At 43.5% G+C, this 18303-nt stretch overlaps 2 protein-coding genes across 2 annotated transcripts; both read right to left on the bottom strand.

Annotated features, from left to right (window-relative positions):
- Positions 1-4750: 4750 nt before the first annotated feature.
- On the bottom strand, positions 4751-11415 carry LOC103709356 (mitochondrial succinate-fumarate transporter 1-like). Its single transcript, XM_008794658.5, has 2 exons — positions 10861-11415; positions 4751-5606 (listed from the first exon to the last, which is right to left on the bottom strand). The coding sequence occupies exons 1-2, from the start codon at positions 11323-11325 to the stop codon at positions 5070-5072; spliced, it is 1002 nt and encodes a 333-aa protein (XP_008792880.1). The 5' UTR covers positions 11326-11415; the 3' UTR covers positions 4751-5069.
- Positions 11416-13470: 2055 nt separating this feature from the next.
- On the bottom strand, positions 13471-16462 carry LOC103709387 (putative protein phosphatase 2C 32). The gene is made up of 4 exons (XM_008794691.6): positions 15811-16462; positions 14955-15302; positions 14055-14234; positions 13471-13946 (listed from the first exon to the last, which is right to left on the bottom strand). The coding sequence occupies exons 1-4, from the start codon at positions 16453-16455 to the stop codon at positions 13785-13787; spliced, it is 1335 nt and encodes a 444-aa protein (XP_008792913.3). The 5' UTR covers positions 16456-16462; the 3' UTR covers positions 13471-13784.
- Positions 16463-18303: the final 1841 nt, after the last annotated feature.

Here is an 18303-nt window from a genome sequence, read left to right as displayed (position 1 = left end):
GAGACGTACACGAGCTCTAGCTAAGATTTTTTGTCTGGAGTTGGATCCAAGGGTGCACGTTACGATCTCAAACAAGCATGACACTCCTAAAACAGTCGCAGGCTTATTGTAGTCCTTGCTGTGGTTCATTATTTCTTGGACGAGACCAGAGTTTGTGCCTAACAATTGGAACACCTAAGCCAATGATACTTAGTAGCAGGCGAACCGCTGACCAGGATGTTGGCGGAGGGCGAGACATGAAGACAGCCGCATTGAAGATTGTTGGATCACATTTTTGCCCAGATTTTTAAGCATTCTGATTATTATTATTTTTGGTTCATCCGTCGTCTTAAATCTTGAAGTAATCATTGCACAATCAAGTAGTAGATTTGTGTGAAGAAAAGAGAGATGCATCAACTTTTGTGCTAAGGTGATGGTATTGTGCTTGGCTTGAATATTAAAAAAATATGATCCGATTGGTTACATATCAAACGAGGACGGTTTTGATGGTTCAAATAAGAGAAGAGATACGGAGTATACGGTGGGACATGGCCAGCGAAACGAGAAAACGGCGGGTGCTTTCGAGGAGCCCACAATTGGCGCAAGTAGTGCGAAGTCCCATGGGCATTAACCCTCAAGACAGGGACCGGACCAAACCAAACACTTCATGCGCGCGGTGGGAAGGGCAAATTGCATGTGGCGCCCAGGCGTCTGTTCCATGACATTTATTGATCGGTGCACTCAACCTTGTGCGTTGGAACAGGAAGTTCATAGAATTTGGCAAAAGAAGGCAATCCAAACTGACACGGGACCTTCGGTATGAAAGAGGTTCTGTACAATCCGTGAATACATACAATGCAACCAATTGCCATGAGAGACAGGGAGAGAGAGAGACTATTTAAAACTTGGATTGAGATTTGGTACTTTCTGAACTGGTATACGGGCCAATGTTCACAAGCTCATTGGCAGAAAGAAAACAGCAGCAAAGAGCTAAATTTTCACCAAAAAAAAAAAAAAGCTAAACAAAAGCCGCACCTCAGGTTGGTTTGATTTTGCTTTGAGATCAAGGATGGCTCCTAAGAAAGAAATTCAAAAAAAAAAAAAAAAAATTGCGGACAGCAGGCCAAACCCCATAATTAACTAGAAACCTATAGACCGAGATTGGAGCGTTGCTTGGCAAACTCTAAGATTGATGAAAACCGAACTGAATGAGGCAGTCGAGGTGTGAAAGAATTGATCTCTTCTGAAAATAGCTTGCAAGAATACTACTTGTTGAAAAATTTCCGACGGTGATCCTCCACTATCTAAGTCGGAATTGGAAGGTAGTGGTGTGGAAGAAAGAATTCTTCGTAGAGCGGTCTCTTAATGAACTTGCCTGAGGACCTCCGAACTATTTCTTTATATAAGGTAGTCAATCCATATGTTAACTAATTTGGCGTGACATGCCTTTATTTGCCAAATAACAGTAACCTGCACGTTTACAATGTAGGAAATGTTTAGCATACAACGGTAATCGCATTGATCGTGCGATGACAACAATGTTGTCATAACTGTCGGTCTTTATTATTACGTGCAGATTGGCTACTCGGCTTTTACCAAAGTTATTCACCTCAGGTAATATGGAGGTAAAAAAGGTCGGTCAAATCTAAGGTCAAGATGTCCAACATTTTTTCTATCAAAACCACTTCCATTCAAAAAGAGCTATCAAAATCTAATCCTCATTGTGCGCAATCTTTTCTGTCATAAAGATAGATCATCATTAATATTCAATACCTATGAACTCAGTGTTGGTATATACGATTCATTCTTGCACTCCAGCAGCTTGCCTATGAACTTGCTAATTACAACCGAGTTGATGATAACCAACTCCTCGAAGTAGCTGATCGCAAAATGGATAAGATCAGAAATAAGGAGACAAAATGGCTGGCAAACAAACACAAAGTGGCCATCAAATGCATTCCACTAGTCCAAGTTACGAAGAAAAAATATATATAAAAAAAAGCATTCCACTAGTCCTCGTCAAAGGACCACCAAGGGAACCAGAAAACATGAGGAACGTGAGCCAGGCAGCGCTTCAGCTTATCACCACAATAAGAACATCTCCATAAAGTTCAAATCCAACCATCACCGAACCCAAAAAGGGCCCAAATGTATGAGTGGGTCCCTCTTCATAAAAAAAAAAAAACTAACGGAATACAAGAACCACATACCAGTGGATCGTATGCAATCTCGTAATTTTATATTCTTCTTCCCATGTGGCATTGATTGCATGATATGGGCAGCTATGGTAGAGGGAGGAAAAAGAGATGAATCTCGCTCGTGGTGGCCTCGTAATCTTGGTGTGCGCTTGCCGCCTTTAAAAAGAGATGCCTTCACGCCTTGGCTTTTGGGGAGTCGTTTTCCAGAAAAAGAGTCATCACTCTCCCAGTTCACGTGACGAATCTGAGCGGCTAACTTAACCAACGCAGGCTAGTAGACAAGCTAAATAACATGCCTATTGCAGTGGCTACCCCTAGTTCTGCTTGTTTATGCGAAGCATGATCTCCTAAATATTCTCCCCAAAGAAATTGATGATAAGGTTGCATCATATTCATCAATTTCTTATCAATCGATTTTGTTCCAGAGAATATCCATTGTGCCTATTGATGGGAGGCAAAATGGATCGTCCTCCTCACAACGTGGGACGACCTAATTTCAGCCAAATAGACATCAGCACCGAGCAAGTCAGACCTCGGTTCCGCTGAGCACCAGTCCGACCTCGGACCTTACAAAAGGCCGACCCGACCTCGGCCAGACCTCTCCACTTGGAGCGTCCTGCAGGATCGACCAAGTGTCGAAGAGGCCCCGTCGACTGCAGATATCTACAATGACGCCCGGCTCGGAGCACCCTGCAGGATTTACCAAGAGCCGAAAAGCCCCCATCGTCCGCAGATATCCACAATGACGCTTCGGCCTAAGCTCGGAGCCTCTATCGAGCTGACTTTAGAGCCGAGAAGGCTGGGCCGACCTCACCGAACGTATGTCGCGGCCCTTCAAGTCGGCCCCCCAAGTCTACCCGACCTTAGTGCTCACCAAGCTGACTTTACCAAGTAAAGGCTGCGGCCTCCAAGCGAGCCCAATCTCACCTACGACAGCATACACTTGCGCACCTATGCGCACCCCTACGCCCGCATACGTGGCCGTACATTACAGCCTCACCGCGCCATGCTTTGCTTACTGGCCACTCTACGAAATGACGATCAGGGATCATACCTTGCTGCCAAGGGCCATATCCTGTTAACGCCTGCAACGCCGTACTATGCGCAGGAACAGCTCGAAACCTGTGCCCTAAGCAAGCCGTGGCCACACGCCATCTAGGCACCTCCGCAGAGACTATAAATAGCCCCATTAGGTAACACGTAAGGACTTTTGGCTGGATCACTTAAGATCTACTCTAACTTAATCATCAGAGGGCTCTCACCGGAATTCCACCGGTAAAACTTTGTGTAGATCCACCGGCGCGCAGGAAGCGGTGTCCCCACTCAATCCCGACCGGTGGCTCCTCCGATTCCTCCGGCGTGGTCACCCTCGGGCCGAATTTGAACCACAACACCTATGTTTGTCAACATGAAATTAATCACAATTTAAATACCTGACATTAATCTTGACAACTTTTTTTTAATGTATATTTCATTGAATTTTTGTTGATTTTGATCACATATTATAATATCATCATTACTGCAAAAAGTTGACTCTAGCACATAATGATCTCCCTACGCATCTGTCTCGAGGCTGGATTGGAGGCACTCTTTATTCCTGGGGAATCGTTAATTGTCCACTTTTGATTAAAATCTATTGCTTAGGCAAGAACTCTGTCCTCATCTGCCCATGCAGCTAGCTGGGTGATACCCTCAAAATCGCGTGAATCAAACTTTAGACTGTAGCTCACTATGTTAATATCGCGTGAATCAAACTTTAGACTGTAGCTCACTATGTTAATATCGCGTGAATCAAACTTTAGACTGCAGCTCACTATGTTAATAGGGTGAAGAGTGAGGAAGCAACAAGCAATGACCCACGAAACCAAAAACTTAAGCCATTAATGACATCATCTACACCTCTCATCAAAGACTTTTCTCCAGCGATCAACCTATAAACGAAGCTAGTTTTTGATTTCAGTGCATGCCCGTCGCCATATATCTTAATCAGTTAACCACTCGAGCTTTATGAATCGCTGGGGGAAAAAATCCCCCGAACAATCCCATGGTTGGATGCATTTACCAGAACTCCAATATATGGTCTTTATGATTCCTTCTACAAACAAATAATACATGCTGGGGCACAAACCAAACTAAACAAACGGAAAGTTAATTTTTTGAGTAATGATGCACGCTAAAATCCAGCCAAATGGATGCTGCAAGATGCCGTAAAGATCAAATGCACTGATTTGCGAGGTGAAATCGACCTCTATCACTGTCACCAATACAGATCTCAGTTGAGTAAATGTTTGGATGTATAACAAGTTAATGATTTTTAAGTGCGATCTTGTTATCATCATGATTTATTTAAAAAATGGGTGCAGCTACCTGATTCCAGGGTAGTAATAAAGCTATTCAACGCTTAATGATACCAATCAGTCAATGACAAAAATAATCCTGACTGATGAAAAGTATCAGTCAGAAATGTTGGAAATTTGCAGGTGAGCAAATCAAAAGTACGTCTGAAAAGTATCAGAGCAGCAACGCAATCCTGCACAGAGTTTGCGCTAAAGAAACTCCATGACACACAGAAGAGAAGAATCCGAGTTATTGTGGCAACAAAAACTGCACCGATTTAAATGCAGGTCACAGATGCTATCACAATATTAACAGCTGCCCGAAGTGAAGCAATATCTGGTAAACTCCAAGCAAACCTATGAACAGTTTTCTTGGCATCGAGAAGACTCAACAAGTTTGTTTAAAACATCTGTATTTTTTCACTCTATACAGTCTATATCTTACCTCTGATTAGGAGGGCAAGCCCCACAAGGCATTTGAAAGGAAGAGGACGTAAAGAAAAGTCCTATCACTCTTGAATTCAGATGAAGCAGGATTAGAGGGGTGGAGAAAAAATCATAGGTGAGCGCTCTGCAAGTATCTTCTTTCATAGAGTCCGGTCACTTGATCAGCAACAGCCCACATAATAGCCTGCCCAGGTGGAATCCTCATAAGCCTAGGAAGCAACCCTTTCCAAAGAGCAAGCAATCCCTCTTCGGCAAAAATTGTTCTGATTGCATGGATCATGCCCTTGTATTTGACCTCACCACTTGATCTGCTCTGGGCCATTAACCTTGTCTTAACAACATCAAAGGGCCCTGTACAGACAGGCCCTGCAGTCCCAGCCAGGAACCCAGAAATCATAGATTGCCATGGCTGAAGCACTTTTCCATCTCCTTCGTGTTTCTTCCACAGAATGATGTCGAACGCATTCTTGGCTGTGAACATGGCAGCCTGGTTTGTTCCATTACGCATAACGGTGGGTGCCGCTCCCGCCCAGAGCCCAAAAATTCCTTCTTCACGAATGATCATCCTTGCACAATGTATTGGACCCTTGTACTTCAAAAGCTCAGGGCTCAAACCTTTTTGCTGTTGCAATCTGATCTTGACCACCTGTATTCATGCTATAGAAATATATATAGTCTTCTAGAATTGTGAATCAAATATATAATAATTTACTCCAGTCAGTATCAACCAACCAGCAGGAGTTAAAAAATCTGCAAAAAGAAAATCACCACAAAGATTTAAAGAATTTAATATATAGTGTTTGTAAACTTTGAGTAAATTATTTATTGAATGAAACAAAAGGAAGCCAAATCTTTATAGAAACTAGGGGTGAAACATGGGTGGGCTCAACATGAACCTGACCAGCCAAACCCATTTATTGGGTCGGGATGGGGCTGAGATCTTATGAACTAGGGTTGAGCTCGAGCTCAAAAATCCAAAGCAAACCCGACCATAACCCAACTATACATAACAACTAAATAAATAAATTTATAGTTACGTTTCATATGCAATATGTATATTATTTATTTAAAACATTCTTGACACTATTGAGTACTGGGTCGCACAGCTGCACCTAAATAAGATCTCAACCAACTGAATCCTAAATATTAACCCAACAAAAAAGTCCAAAACCTTTCCCTGGTCTAAAATTACTTAAAAAATCCAAAGTAACACAATCAATCCAACCCAAACCAACACTAATCTTATCCAAACCAAATTTAGCTGATGAGGTTGGGTTGGTAAGAGACATCCCAACCTCAAGTCTGGTTCCGCTGGGAGATACAAGATCTGGTTCATGTCAGGTCTGCCCTCAACCTGAACCAACCTGCCCAATTTGCAACAATGAAAAACACCCCTCTTCAAACTGCATGCATTCTCATGCTCCCAAACAGCCGATCCATTTTGTGATTTGGCAATAGATCCATGTAAGCCACATGCTGTCACCAATCTCAGAACATACAAGAGTAATTTATATCAGCTTGCTACTCCTTGCCCTCTTTTTCCCTTTTCTTTATTTTATAATCCCTGTATCACAACTACTCCCTCTGGCTGACAACAGATTCTCTTACAAATTATTACTTCAGAATGATCTGTCTTCTAAAGATAAGTTGTGTGTAACAACGCATTTTTCTTCCCCGTCAAGGAAAATGTGGAACTTGCTTTACTTGGGTTCACATATAAAAACTTACATTATTGTGATAATAATGGCTGAAAAGAAGGGATCATTTTTCTCATTCAAATCTTTGCATTTTACTTCCTCTTTGCCAAGGGCAATGAATATTACTCAAATCCAACACCTGAGTTGATCTACACCATTTAGATAGAAAAGGCAAGCTGCATCATGAACAGTTATCCCTTGGAAATCTCTTCCCTCCCCCAATTAAACTTGTTTATCTCTTGGAAATCTCCTTCCCTCCCCTTATTAAATTTCACATTCCCTCCACATGGACCCTTATTCATTTTCGAGAATTGACAATGTCAAGGCATTGAATTTGTTCCGATAAACAGTAGTCAAAGAAAATCATTTCAGAGAAAAGAGTCAAATGCAAGAAATCCTTAAAACATTTTATTCTGAAAAGAAAGGACAACAATCATATCTACCATTCCAACAATGAGTCTTCTACACAGATTAATAGTTTTCACCTAAAATAGTTTTTAAGCCCTTTCTGAAAGAAAAATGATCTCCATTTTCAACAAGCATGACTATTACCAAGTTATGTGCCCTTTTCATACACTTGAATAATACATCGATTTCCTTTGCAAATCCTAGGTATCTTTTCTCTTTTAAAGAAAGGATAGCAAATCATTAGTTGCATCATCATCCTTCTGGACATGCATAAGCTATCATTTGGAGAAGGTTAATATCTTGAAATCCATAGACACATTTACAATCTTAATATATGAATAAAGTAGCATGATCCTACCAAATCCTGCTTGCTTGATAAGGTGAGAGTTTATCCGGATCAATTCAATCATTGAACTAGATCACATCATATTACCAGTGCCTTCTTAATTTTGCCTTAACATCTTCAAAGTAACAACACGGTAACAACAAAGATTATTCTTTCAAGTTTTAGCACCCATTGAGCAATAAATGGTTTCACTCAATTTTGTTGCAAAGCCTTGAGAAAAGGAATCCTATTTGAAATCTTTGCAATGATTTCTTTCTAACCCACACAACCATTGGATATTGAGTACCATAAAAGAATACCTTTTTCAAGGTAAAAGGTATGCTAAAATTTGAAACGTAGTAGACCTGTTGAATACCAAACTTCCCAAGCAATGAGCAATACAAAACAAAATACCAGTTGCAAGCATAGCAAGCACCTACTCACCAGTACTTTCAATTTGACCGATGATTTGTCAAGAGCATTTCTTCTTCGATATGTAACAGAAAAATGAAAAATAGTATCTGTAACAGCCCAAGATGTCACCCAAAAAGGCTAGCTGAAAGATGTTAGTTAAGCCCTTTGCCCTTTATAAATATCCAAAATCTTCTAGCACACAATGGAACTAATACAAGCTTGCATGGATCCACACACACTCTCTTTATTTAAGTTCTGGCATACTCGCCAGGTTAAGGGTCCAAATCCAAGGAAATGCAATCACAAACACCATGATCAGCTCTTGGTTTGCCCCAAAACAGCTTACGCTACAAATGTTCCCTCATCCACATGGATCATGAGCAAGATAGGACTTCATCTTAAAAAGCTAGCCAGGATATGTTATTTAAGTTCCTTAGCTCTGTATGAGTATCAAGATTTCCCCAATGCACAACACATGCGGGACTAAATACAAACCTGCACAGATCCTTACTATATTATTTTGAAAACACACGTATCATGTTACAAAAGATGTATTACTCTTTAAACAAGACTGAGATGGATAACCATGATTACTCAATGTAGGCAATCTATAAATGATCTCTAAAACCAGATGTTTTAAGCTCTGTGACTTGTCCAATCACTAGAAAACCGCAAGGAAGACTGCTGTAACACATGGTGAGAAGCACCACATCTGATGCTCCCTAAAAGACATGGTTTACAAATGTATGAACCAGAATCTGTATTCACCAATTATCCATCAATACTGATCTAAATTGCAACAACAGTGGATAATGCGAAGATACAGGACCTTGCGTAATTACAAGATTCAAATTCATTGGAGATATCAAATTTCCTGGATTTTTTTATTTTTGTATGTGGCATGAAGATTTTGCCAATGATGACAAGTAAGTCTCTTCTAAAATGAGGTCTAATTTAGATAACTAGATTTGTTTTCAGATTTCAGGTGTGAGTTGGAACAAAACTAGGGGTACAAGACATATCAAGCTCTACTCAACATACTGCAAGCCTAATCCAAAGGTTGTGTGACACATGACAGTAGCAAAAATCCATAGCATCCTAGATTCACGCTGGCATGTAACTATACACCATGGGGGCACGGCCGTTCTTAAAAAAGAAGTTGCATTGTCACATGCCACTGGCTCAGGCATCATCGCTTACTCGGAATGATCGTAAAACTTTAACGTATCAGAACATGTTAAACGAAATCTCAGACCACTGTAATCAAAGGAATCTAATTTAATCCCCGACTAGCATAATTCCACAGCTTCTCCCATCTACACCTCCAAAATATAAAACTGTTGCGGGTTTTTGCCCACAACAGCACAGTCTCAACTGGGTCCGGAACAGAGAAAGCGACTGCGTCCCTCCCGAGGTATTGTCCGCTCTGGGGGCCGTTAACCACGCCTTTGGCGCTAGGCACATCCGCACGATTTTGTCCCACAAAAGGGCTCTTGGGAGGAAAGGTTTTGGCCTCCTCATTATAAGGCACAGACATTTCCGCTTTTCGGCCGGTATGAGACTAAATTCGGGCCCTCACCACAACACAGCCCCTCTAGCGGGAAGGTCCTGTGCCGGTTTTATCCGGGCAACCCCCCAGTCCTAGAGAGGGGGTGGGGGAGGGTACCCCTACCTGGCGCGCCATTTGTTGCGGATTTTTGCCCGCAACAGCACAGTCCTAACCGGGTCCGAAACAAAGAAAGCAACTGCGTCCCTTCCGATTTATTGTCCGCTCTGGAGGCCGTTAACCACGCCTTTGGCGCTAGGCACACCCGCACGGTTTTGTCCCACAAAAGAGCCCTCGTAGAGGAGATACCAAATGAGTAGGATGCGCCCGTAGCTCAGTGGCAGAGCTCCGTATAGCCAGTATTGTCCGCTTGGGGATCGTAGATCCTGCAGAGTTCGCTTAGCGATATGCCTCGTACAGGGAGCCACTCATGGTTTTGTCCCTCCGGAGAGGGGCCCTCGTAGAGGAGATATCAACTGAGTAGGATGCGCCCGTAGCTCAGTGGCAGAGCTCCGTATAGCCAGTATTGTCCGCTTGGGGATCGTAGATCCTGCAGAGTTCGTTTAGCGATATGCCTCGTACAGGGAGCCACTCACGGTTTTGTCCCTCCGGAGAGGGGCCCTCGTAGAGGAGATACCAACTGAGTAGGATGCGCCCGTAGCTCAGTGGCAGAGCTCCGTCTAGCCAGTATTGTCCACTTTGGGGATTGTAAACCCTGCAGAGTTCGCTTAGCGATATGCCTCGTACAGGGAGCTACCCCTTAAGGTTTTGTCCCTCCGAAGAGGGGCCCTCGGGAGGAAAGGTTTTGGCCTCCTCATAATATGGCACAGACCTTTCTGCTATTCGGCCGGTATGGGACTAAATTCGGGCCCTCACCACAATACAGCCTCCTTAGCGGGAAGGTCCTGTGCCGGTTTTATCCGGGCCGGTATGGGACTAAACCCTAAACCCTCAAGTACGCCCATGCGGAGGGCGTACTTGAGGGTGAGGTGGGTGGCGAAGGGGGCAAAGGTGTGGTTAATGGCCCTCACCACAGACCTACCTGGCACGCCATCTGTTGCGGGTCTTTGCCCGCAACAGCACAGTCCCAACTGGGTCCGGAACAGAGAAAGCGCTGCGTCCCCCTCGAGGTATTGTCCGTTCTGGGGGCCGTTAACCATGCCTTTGGTGCTAAGCACACCCGCATGGTTTTGTCCTACAAAAGGATCTTCAGGAGGAAAGATTTTGGTCTCGCACAGACCTTTCCACTATTCGGCCGGTATGGGATTAAATTGGGGCCCTCACCGCAACAAAAACAATCGAGGTCTACAAGAAACCTAGAGAACGTACGAGAGACTCTAAGCAAGGATCAAAGAGCTGAAAAAACTTCTATCGAGAAGAATAATAAAGATTAAATGAAAAAAAAAACCCAAAAAAGGAAACATTTGCAGCATCAGATCGTTTGTTGCCAGTAGAATTAGTTATAGAAAGTTGGAAAAAGGAAAGGATAAAAGCAAAGAAGGGGGCTTGCCTCGAAGGGGGTGACGATGACGAGGGCCTCGAGGACGCCGGCGCCGAAGCCGGAGAGGAGGCGGGCGTGGTTGGACAGGTGGCCGGTGGCGGGGTCCTTGAAGGCGGACTGGAAGAGGGCGTTGGAGCCCATGCGGAGGGCGTACTTGAGGGTGAGGTGGGTGGCGAAGGGGGTAAGCCCCTTCCAGAGCGCCCGCACCCCCTCCGTCCGCGCCACCGTCGCCCCGCAGTGCGCGATCCCCCGGTAGTTCCCGGTCCGGTCCAGCTGCAGCCGCGTCTTGATCACGTCGATGGGCTGCAGGCAGCACGCCTCCATGATCCCCCCCAGCGACCCCGACACCGCTCTCATGTACGGCGGGATCGACTCCCTCCGCGCCCTCCTCGCCTGCGCCACCGACCCGGCCTGCCGTCCTCCTCCTTCACCACCGACGCCGGCGGAGGACTCGACTCCGCCCTCTGCCGCCATCTTGGAGAAGGGGACGGCGGCGCGCCAGAGAGACCGGGACGGATTCCAGTTGTCTAGCTGACAGTTGCGCGGGGTAACTGCATAGTTGTTTATTATTATTATTATTACGATGGCTGCACACACTATAGGTGTATCGTAGTAATGCTGGGCCCTTTGTGTGTCCGATAGGGGCATGGTATTACTTTCAATTTCAACCGAGTGGTTCCAAATTTGAAATGCACGAACGCCGATTAAATTATGAAGATCGGAAACTTTCTATTTGAATACGGAGTTTGAAAAGATGATATTCGTGTCGGAGTGCAGAGAGGTAACCAAACCGGATCCACTGATGGAGAGTATATGAGTAAAACCGGTCGAAGTGCCCAGCACACGGTCATTTTTGCCCACATCAAATATTCTCCTGGAGGGATGGGGCCCAGTGGAGGCTGCTATGCGAGGATGGGCTTATCTCTTCCTTCTCTCTTCCCCTTTTCTTCTGGAAGAAAAAGAAGTTCTCAAAAATATTATAATCTTCCACCGTCCGAATATTGCAGAGCAAAAAAAATTTTATATTTTATTCTATATTCGGCCGATCGCCATAGTCAAGTTTTTTGTTTAATTTTTGGAGAAATTAATTTTTCATCCTCTCAAAGATTCGGGTACAACAAAAAGTTTCCGTTGACTGGTCCCAAATGTTCGGTGACTAGTTCCGCCTTAAGTTTTCCATGGCCGGTTGTGATGGAGAGTCGTTCAAAGCCGTTGACCGGGCGCGTACTATTATGCGGTCTGAACGGCTGCATGTGGACCATTTTTGGTGATACGGGTCATGCGACCGTCAGGAAGCGCGCATGGGATTTTATTTATGCGAACGCTGGACCTGCCGTGCATATTGATTTCCCGCATAAATTTAAAACGTGAAAATAGAAAGCAAGATGGGAACGTCGCCTTATCACACGAATGCACGGTCCAAGAAGATTGGCACACAAATAAACAAAAAAAAGATACAAATTTGCGTACAAACAATGACATAATAAGACTCGCAAGCGTAACCTTTAGAAGCAGAAAAAATTATATGGCACCACATCAGCTATGCACCCACAAAAATAATCTAAATTTTGAGACGAGGTGAGGACACGGACAATCCAAGTTGCATGGAGTCAAGAAATTCAATTATAGTAGTGCACCACTGAAATGGTACATATGGTGTAAATTATAACTTCTCTACTAATAGCTATCCATAATTTCTGCCCAATTCTTTGTTCTGCAATATTCAAAACAAGGAATGCCGTACCGGCCGGTACGTACCGGTCCGGTCCCTGACCGGTACCGGACACAGATGAAAACCGGTATTTCCGGTTTTCTTCTGTGAACCGGCCGGTACGGAGACCGTACCGGCCGGTACCGCTTGGTACCGGCCTCGTACCGGTGCGAACCGGCCGGTTCGCACTGGTACGGTGTTTTTTTTTTGGGGAGGGGGGAACCACAGCGCCTCGCTGTGGTTTTTTTTTTTTTTTGATGGAAAAGAAAGTGGTCCGGACCGGTACCGTACCGGTCCGGCCGGCCACCGGTACGCCGATCCGGACCGGTACAGCGGACCTTGATCCAAAATAAAATTTGTGAACAACTCTGCCAACCTAGTTATTCTACTCATGCAACTTCACTAATTTGTTTATATATATATATATATATATATATATATATATATATATATATATTTGAGATTAAATTTGGTGAGAGTATGGTCATTCTTCTCAAACTTAGACCTGTCCATTCCCCTAAAGGGAGAAGAGGGCCAACGGAGGTAAGGCAAGGTATGCCTCTCTGTTTCAGATCTGGAATACAAAAATTGGGACAGGACAAACTGCTACCAACCTATACTAATTTAATCTCTCTTTTTTAAGAACAAAAAAAAAACTTTTATAGACCTCTAACACAGACATAAACCAACATTTGCAAAATAGTGCTATTCCAACTCCTTGTGATTATAGTGTAGTAACTTCACAATTGATTCTCCCCATCCATCAGTAGATCCACAAAAGGACATGTTATACTCACAAGCAAAATAATGTTCCTTGTTATTGTTTCAACATTTTCCTCCGTATATCTATAAAGCCATCGAGATCAAGATTTTGCCCAAAATTAAATAGCAATATCAACAAGAGGAAATTACAGAATCCCTAGCCAATATATTGCATAAAACGTTTACATTAATCAAAGTAAGAAGCATCTACAGTCCATTTCTAGCAGGCCGTTTTGATATACCATAGGCTGCCGGGCTCACTGACATCATAAACGAGTTAGTGGCATTTCTTATTACATTCATCCTATGTGAAAGAAAAGTTAGAGAATGAGTTTGTAAAATGATGCCCATAACCCAATGAATAACGCCGCAAGTTCCTGAAAAAACAAACACTTGCGGAACTTTAAAACAAACAAACAAAAAAAAAATCTTCTTTTGCTCCTGACAAAATGCTATAGCTTCAGACAAAATGCCGCAACTGTATTATCATAACACTGGTATCATCCATTGAGCCTCTAGCTACGGATAGATCAGCAAGCTTTTTACAAGCAGAGAGAGGTGATGGCTTATCAGTGTCGAAGCAAAAGGGCCGAGCTATATCTACTGCCTCCTGATTGCCAATCTGGAAGGATAGAGAACAAGAACATTTATGTCACACTTTTGATCCAAGAAAAACCCGCATGAAAAGATTAGATAGCCATTCCAAGAATTATCAAGAACAAATTGGTACCTTATCCCATAGCCCATCAGAGGCTAAAATTAAGAATTCACATTGAGGTTCGATCTTAAGGATTTTAGTCTCTGGCTCTGGTATAACCAATTGTTTAAGATGTGAATCTCCAATTGCCCTGGATACAGCTAGCGAACCTTGCAACCTCCATGATCCCCGACAATAATCGACGAAGCCTCCCTGCATAGCATAATGCTCATAACTGTAAGCCAATGTCTGAGACAAGAAAAAATTACATAACTAACATATGATTAATAAAAGATCATACTGCACACCCTCACAACTGCAGTATACTTCTTTTTTTTTTCAAGCTTTAATAAAAAAACAATCCATTTAAACAAAGTCAATGGATGTTAATACTTCAAATTTATGATGCAAAAAGACGATGAAGCCCAGCCCCCCACAAACTCCTAGTGCCAGTTTAGAGAGCCATTTAATTCATGACTCCCAGATGGATAATAGGAGTACAAGCATCAAAATCAAACACCAGAAACAAACATGGAAAAAAAAAATCAAACCACTCCGACCGAGAGTATCTGCGAACTCATTCAGTGAATATACAAGTGAAACCCTTTTAGAACCAGACCATGATTTTATAAAATCCTAGAATTCTACAATACTTTTTCATGCAGTAAAACTGGCCAATGCAACTTTGTTATTTGGAATCCTAAATATACCTCCAAAGCCAACAACCAGGATCGTCAATCAAAGTTCATTCAGAACTAAGCAGCAGTCATCAGACAATAGGTTCGAAAAGAGTGCAGAGGCCACTAACTTTGATAACAAATTGGAAGATCATGAGGCTAGAAATGAAAATTAATGCTAGAAGATATAACATAGCATAGATTGACAGAAAGAGTAAGACAAAAAAAAACTACAACTACCGGGAAGTGGACTTACGAGGCTCTCAATTCGCTCCCTTTCGTCTTCCCGTGAAGGCTTGTGGTCAGATGTTAGAGCCTCCGCTGTCCCAGATCGGCTCAAAACAGCACGACAATCCCCAACATTGGAAACTACAAGGTCTCCCTTTCTAAGCAAAGCAGTAACACAGCAGGTCCCTCCACCCACATCCTGTTTCAGAACCTCGGCATCTGTCTTCAGGTACCCAATCTTGACTGCTTCCTCTATCTCGCTACAGCTTTCTCCTCCTCTCATCACCAACTCCTCCACTATACGCTCACCCATGTTCTCTGAAGCAAATTCAGCAGCTCCCTTACCACCATGGCCATCGAAAATGCCAAAGAACGCCTGTTCATCGAATAAATAAAAAGATAAATTAATTAACTACAACTTCTAAGTCCACATTTGAAAAAGACTAAAATTTCTAACCTTCTACTCAAATGACAGTCTAATTTTCTTAAAACAGGAGAAATCTATGCTAAGATTTAAAAGCGTCCCGCCTTCATTTGAATCCAGGAATTCAAACATTAGAAAAGTTCCAACTTTTCTCTCTGATTGAAATCATAGAAAATAATTTTCTAAAACCGGAGAAATGTATTCTCAGACAGCAAACACCCCTTGTTTGATTCATTCAAAAGCTCGTAACATTTGAAAAATTCCAATTTTTTTTCTCCCCTTTCATTCAAATTATTACCTAATTTTATAAAAACGGGAGAAACGTATGCTATGAATTCCAAAAGGTATTATTGTTCCCTATATTCCATCCCCTTTTTTCCGAATGAAAGCTAATATGGAAAAATAAATAAAAGGAAACTGGAAGGAAAAGGGGGGGAGGGGCTCCGAAATGAGTGCCTACCAGCTGGGGATCGCCATGGAGATCGAGCTCAGCCTTATGCCGGTCCTCCATCTCCAACCTCTTCCTTCCCCTCTTGCAGTACACCGAGAACCGTGCGCTCTGCATCTCCACCTCCCTCCGGCCGTCCGATTTCACTGGCGCCGCGAAGGTCACGGACTCCATCAGCGGTATATCGATCCGCGCCGGCCTCTTCCTCTTCAGCAGCGAAGTTGTCCCGACCGAGTTCGAACCCGGAGTTGATGAACTGGGCGGCGGAGAGGGGGATGACGAGTCTACGGCCCTGAACGCCCTGATCCGGGCCACCCCTCTCTGGAACCGGGACCGGAACGGCGAGGTGGAGCACGGCGTCCCCGACGGCGACGGCGAGCCCTCGGCGGCCTGGAGGTGGTGCTGGGCTAGGTTTAGGGTTAGAGTTTCTGGGGAGCTCTTGCAGGAAAGAGGGATTCGAGAAGGCGAGAACGCCGGGGAGCTCGCAATCGCAACGGAGCAAGACATCCTTCCGTTCCCAAAAAATCTAACCTTTTTCTTTTCTCCGTTGGCCTCGCTCGCCGTCCTTTTTATACTCTCGGGGGTGGATTTCAAATATCCCTCCTGAATATTTCTTCTATAAAGAAACTCTCCAACTACAAGTTCGAGATGACACATAATATTTCGGTTGTGACTTGTAATTTACCGCTAGTCTTGGATAAGAAGATAGGAACCGAGTCGGTGCTTGGGATGGGTCAAACATGAGTAAATCGCGTGTAGGAGAAGTGTGTGAGTCGTTCCTTAACGTTTGAAAAGTCCGACACGGCCCGTTGGATCTTCGCAACATGGAAACTGTTTCTTACAAACAGGAAACAGGCAAACAAAGGACAAGGAAGATGACACGAACGAGAATTAACCAAGAAGTGAAGGCTGCGGTTTCCTATTTCTGCTGTTTTGTGCTTTAATGCGATGAGATGATTTGTTCAAACGGAGTGGGCCTACGTCTCAGTCTCGAGTCATAGCCACGGACAGCCGGGAGACCCGGCTATAAAGAAAGAAAATATTAACATAATTGGAGACGAACGTTGGAGGCGAGCGGGTGGAGGAACTAACCGTTGGAGATGCCTCGAAAGGGAACGTTATCCCACTGGGTGTGTATTTACGAGTGCTTCTTGCCTGGCCGTCTAGAAGGGGGGGGGGGGGGGGGGGGGGAAGAAAAAAAAACCAGCTTTCTCGATGTACTATTTTCTAGAGAGATTGTTGTCACGCGCTTGCGGTGCGGTACGTGGGCTGCTGCGGCGTATTTTCCTTTTACACCGTAGACCAGCTACAAAGAGATTATAGACAATTATGTGCGAGCTAATTGCAATTGAACCATAATCAACTCTAATAAACCGCAATCCTGCCAACCGAGCGGTGTAAAGCATGAGTTGTGCTAACTTGTTGTCTCCTGCATAGTCTGCACTTTTGGTAATTATATTTTTATCCTCGCATGGTTTCTTCATGATCTAAGCATAGCTGAAATGAGGATTGATGCTATCTTTCCTTCTTTTACACCGTAGACCAGCGACAAAGAGACTATCGGCAACTATGTGCTAGCTAATTGCAATAAAACCACCATCAACTGTAATAAACTGCAAGCCTGCCAACTGAGTGGTGTTGAGCATGAACTGTGCTCATTTGTTGTCTCCTGCATAGCCTGCACTTTTGGTAATTATTTTTGTATCCTCGCATGTTTTCTTCATGATCTAAGCGTAGCTGAAATGAGGATTGGTGCTACCTTTCCTTTTTTTACACCGTTGACCAGCTACAAAGTGACTATCGGCAACTATGTGCTAGCTAATTGCAATTAAACCACCATCAACTGCAATAAACTGCAACCCTGCCAATTGAGTGGTGTTGAGCATGAACTGTGCTCATTTGTTGTCTCCTGCATAGCCTGCACTTTTGGTAATTATATTTGTATCCTCGCATATTTTCTTCATGATCTAAGCATAGTTGAAATGAGAATTGGTGCTACCACTAAGCTTCAAACCAATTGGTGTAGGCGAAACATTAGAGCAGGAGAATCGTGCTAATAGATTTTGAGAAAAAAGTACGATGCATGTTTTGATAGGCATATTATCAATAGATAGGTGATTCTGTTGGTAATGAATTTCTAGCTCAATAATGGTACCAACCAAGATCTTCTGTGATAAACGAAATATCTATTGGCATATTTCGTACTTTCATATGATTTTTAAAGTTCAAACCTAGATAACACTAGGTCCATCAACTTATTTTGATTTTTCAGTCCCATATAGATATTGCGACGGTATTGGACAAATCTAAGCACCATGTCGGCATGAGGATAAGACCTTAGGACTGCAAAAATCTAGCTCCAACAAACCGAATCAGACTCATTCTAGTACAGAGGTCGAGTTGGGACTCAAATTAGGTTGGATTTCATGCTTGGCTCAAGGGGCTCATACCTAAGCCTGCACACCATTTTGACACTCCTAAACCCTTTTTTTCTCCTTGTTCTAG

The sequence above is a fragment of the Phoenix dactylifera genome, chromosome 8 (assembly GCF_051530095.1).
Source record: "Phoenix dactylifera cultivar Ajwa chromosome 8, Ajwa_hap1_PhDact_Kaust_v1.1, whole genome shotgun sequence".
Taxonomy (NCBI): domain Eukaryota; kingdom Viridiplantae; phylum Streptophyta; class Magnoliopsida; order Arecales; family Arecaceae; genus Phoenix; species Phoenix dactylifera.
The sequence above is the reverse complement of the archived record's forward strand: the minus strand, read 5'-3'. Positions and strand labels throughout refer to the sequence as shown.

Excerpts from the sequence above, each read along its gene's own strand:
- LOC103709356 (XM_008794658.5), bottom strand. The coding sequence starts at position 11,325 with ATGGCGGCAGAGGGCGGAGTCGAGTCCTCCGCCGGCGTCGGTGGTGAA. Across the intron at positions 5,607-10,860 it reads TCATCGTCACCCCCTTCGAG|GTGGTCAAGATCAGATTGCA; the intron begins GCAAGCCCCCTT and ends GCATGAATACAG.
- LOC103709387 (XM_008794691.6), bottom strand. The coding sequence starts at position 16,455 with ATGTGTCATCTCGAACTTGTAGTTGGAGAGTTTCTTTATAGAAGAAAT. Across the intron at positions 15,303-15,810 it reads TCCATGGCGATCCCCAGCTG|GCGTTCTTTGGCATTTTCGA; the intron begins GTAGGCACTCAT and ends TTCGATGAACAG. Across the intron at positions 13,947-14,054 it reads CTGATGGGCTATGGGATAAG|ATTGGCAATCAGGAGGCAGT; the intron begins GTACCAATTTGT and ends CTATCCTTCCAG.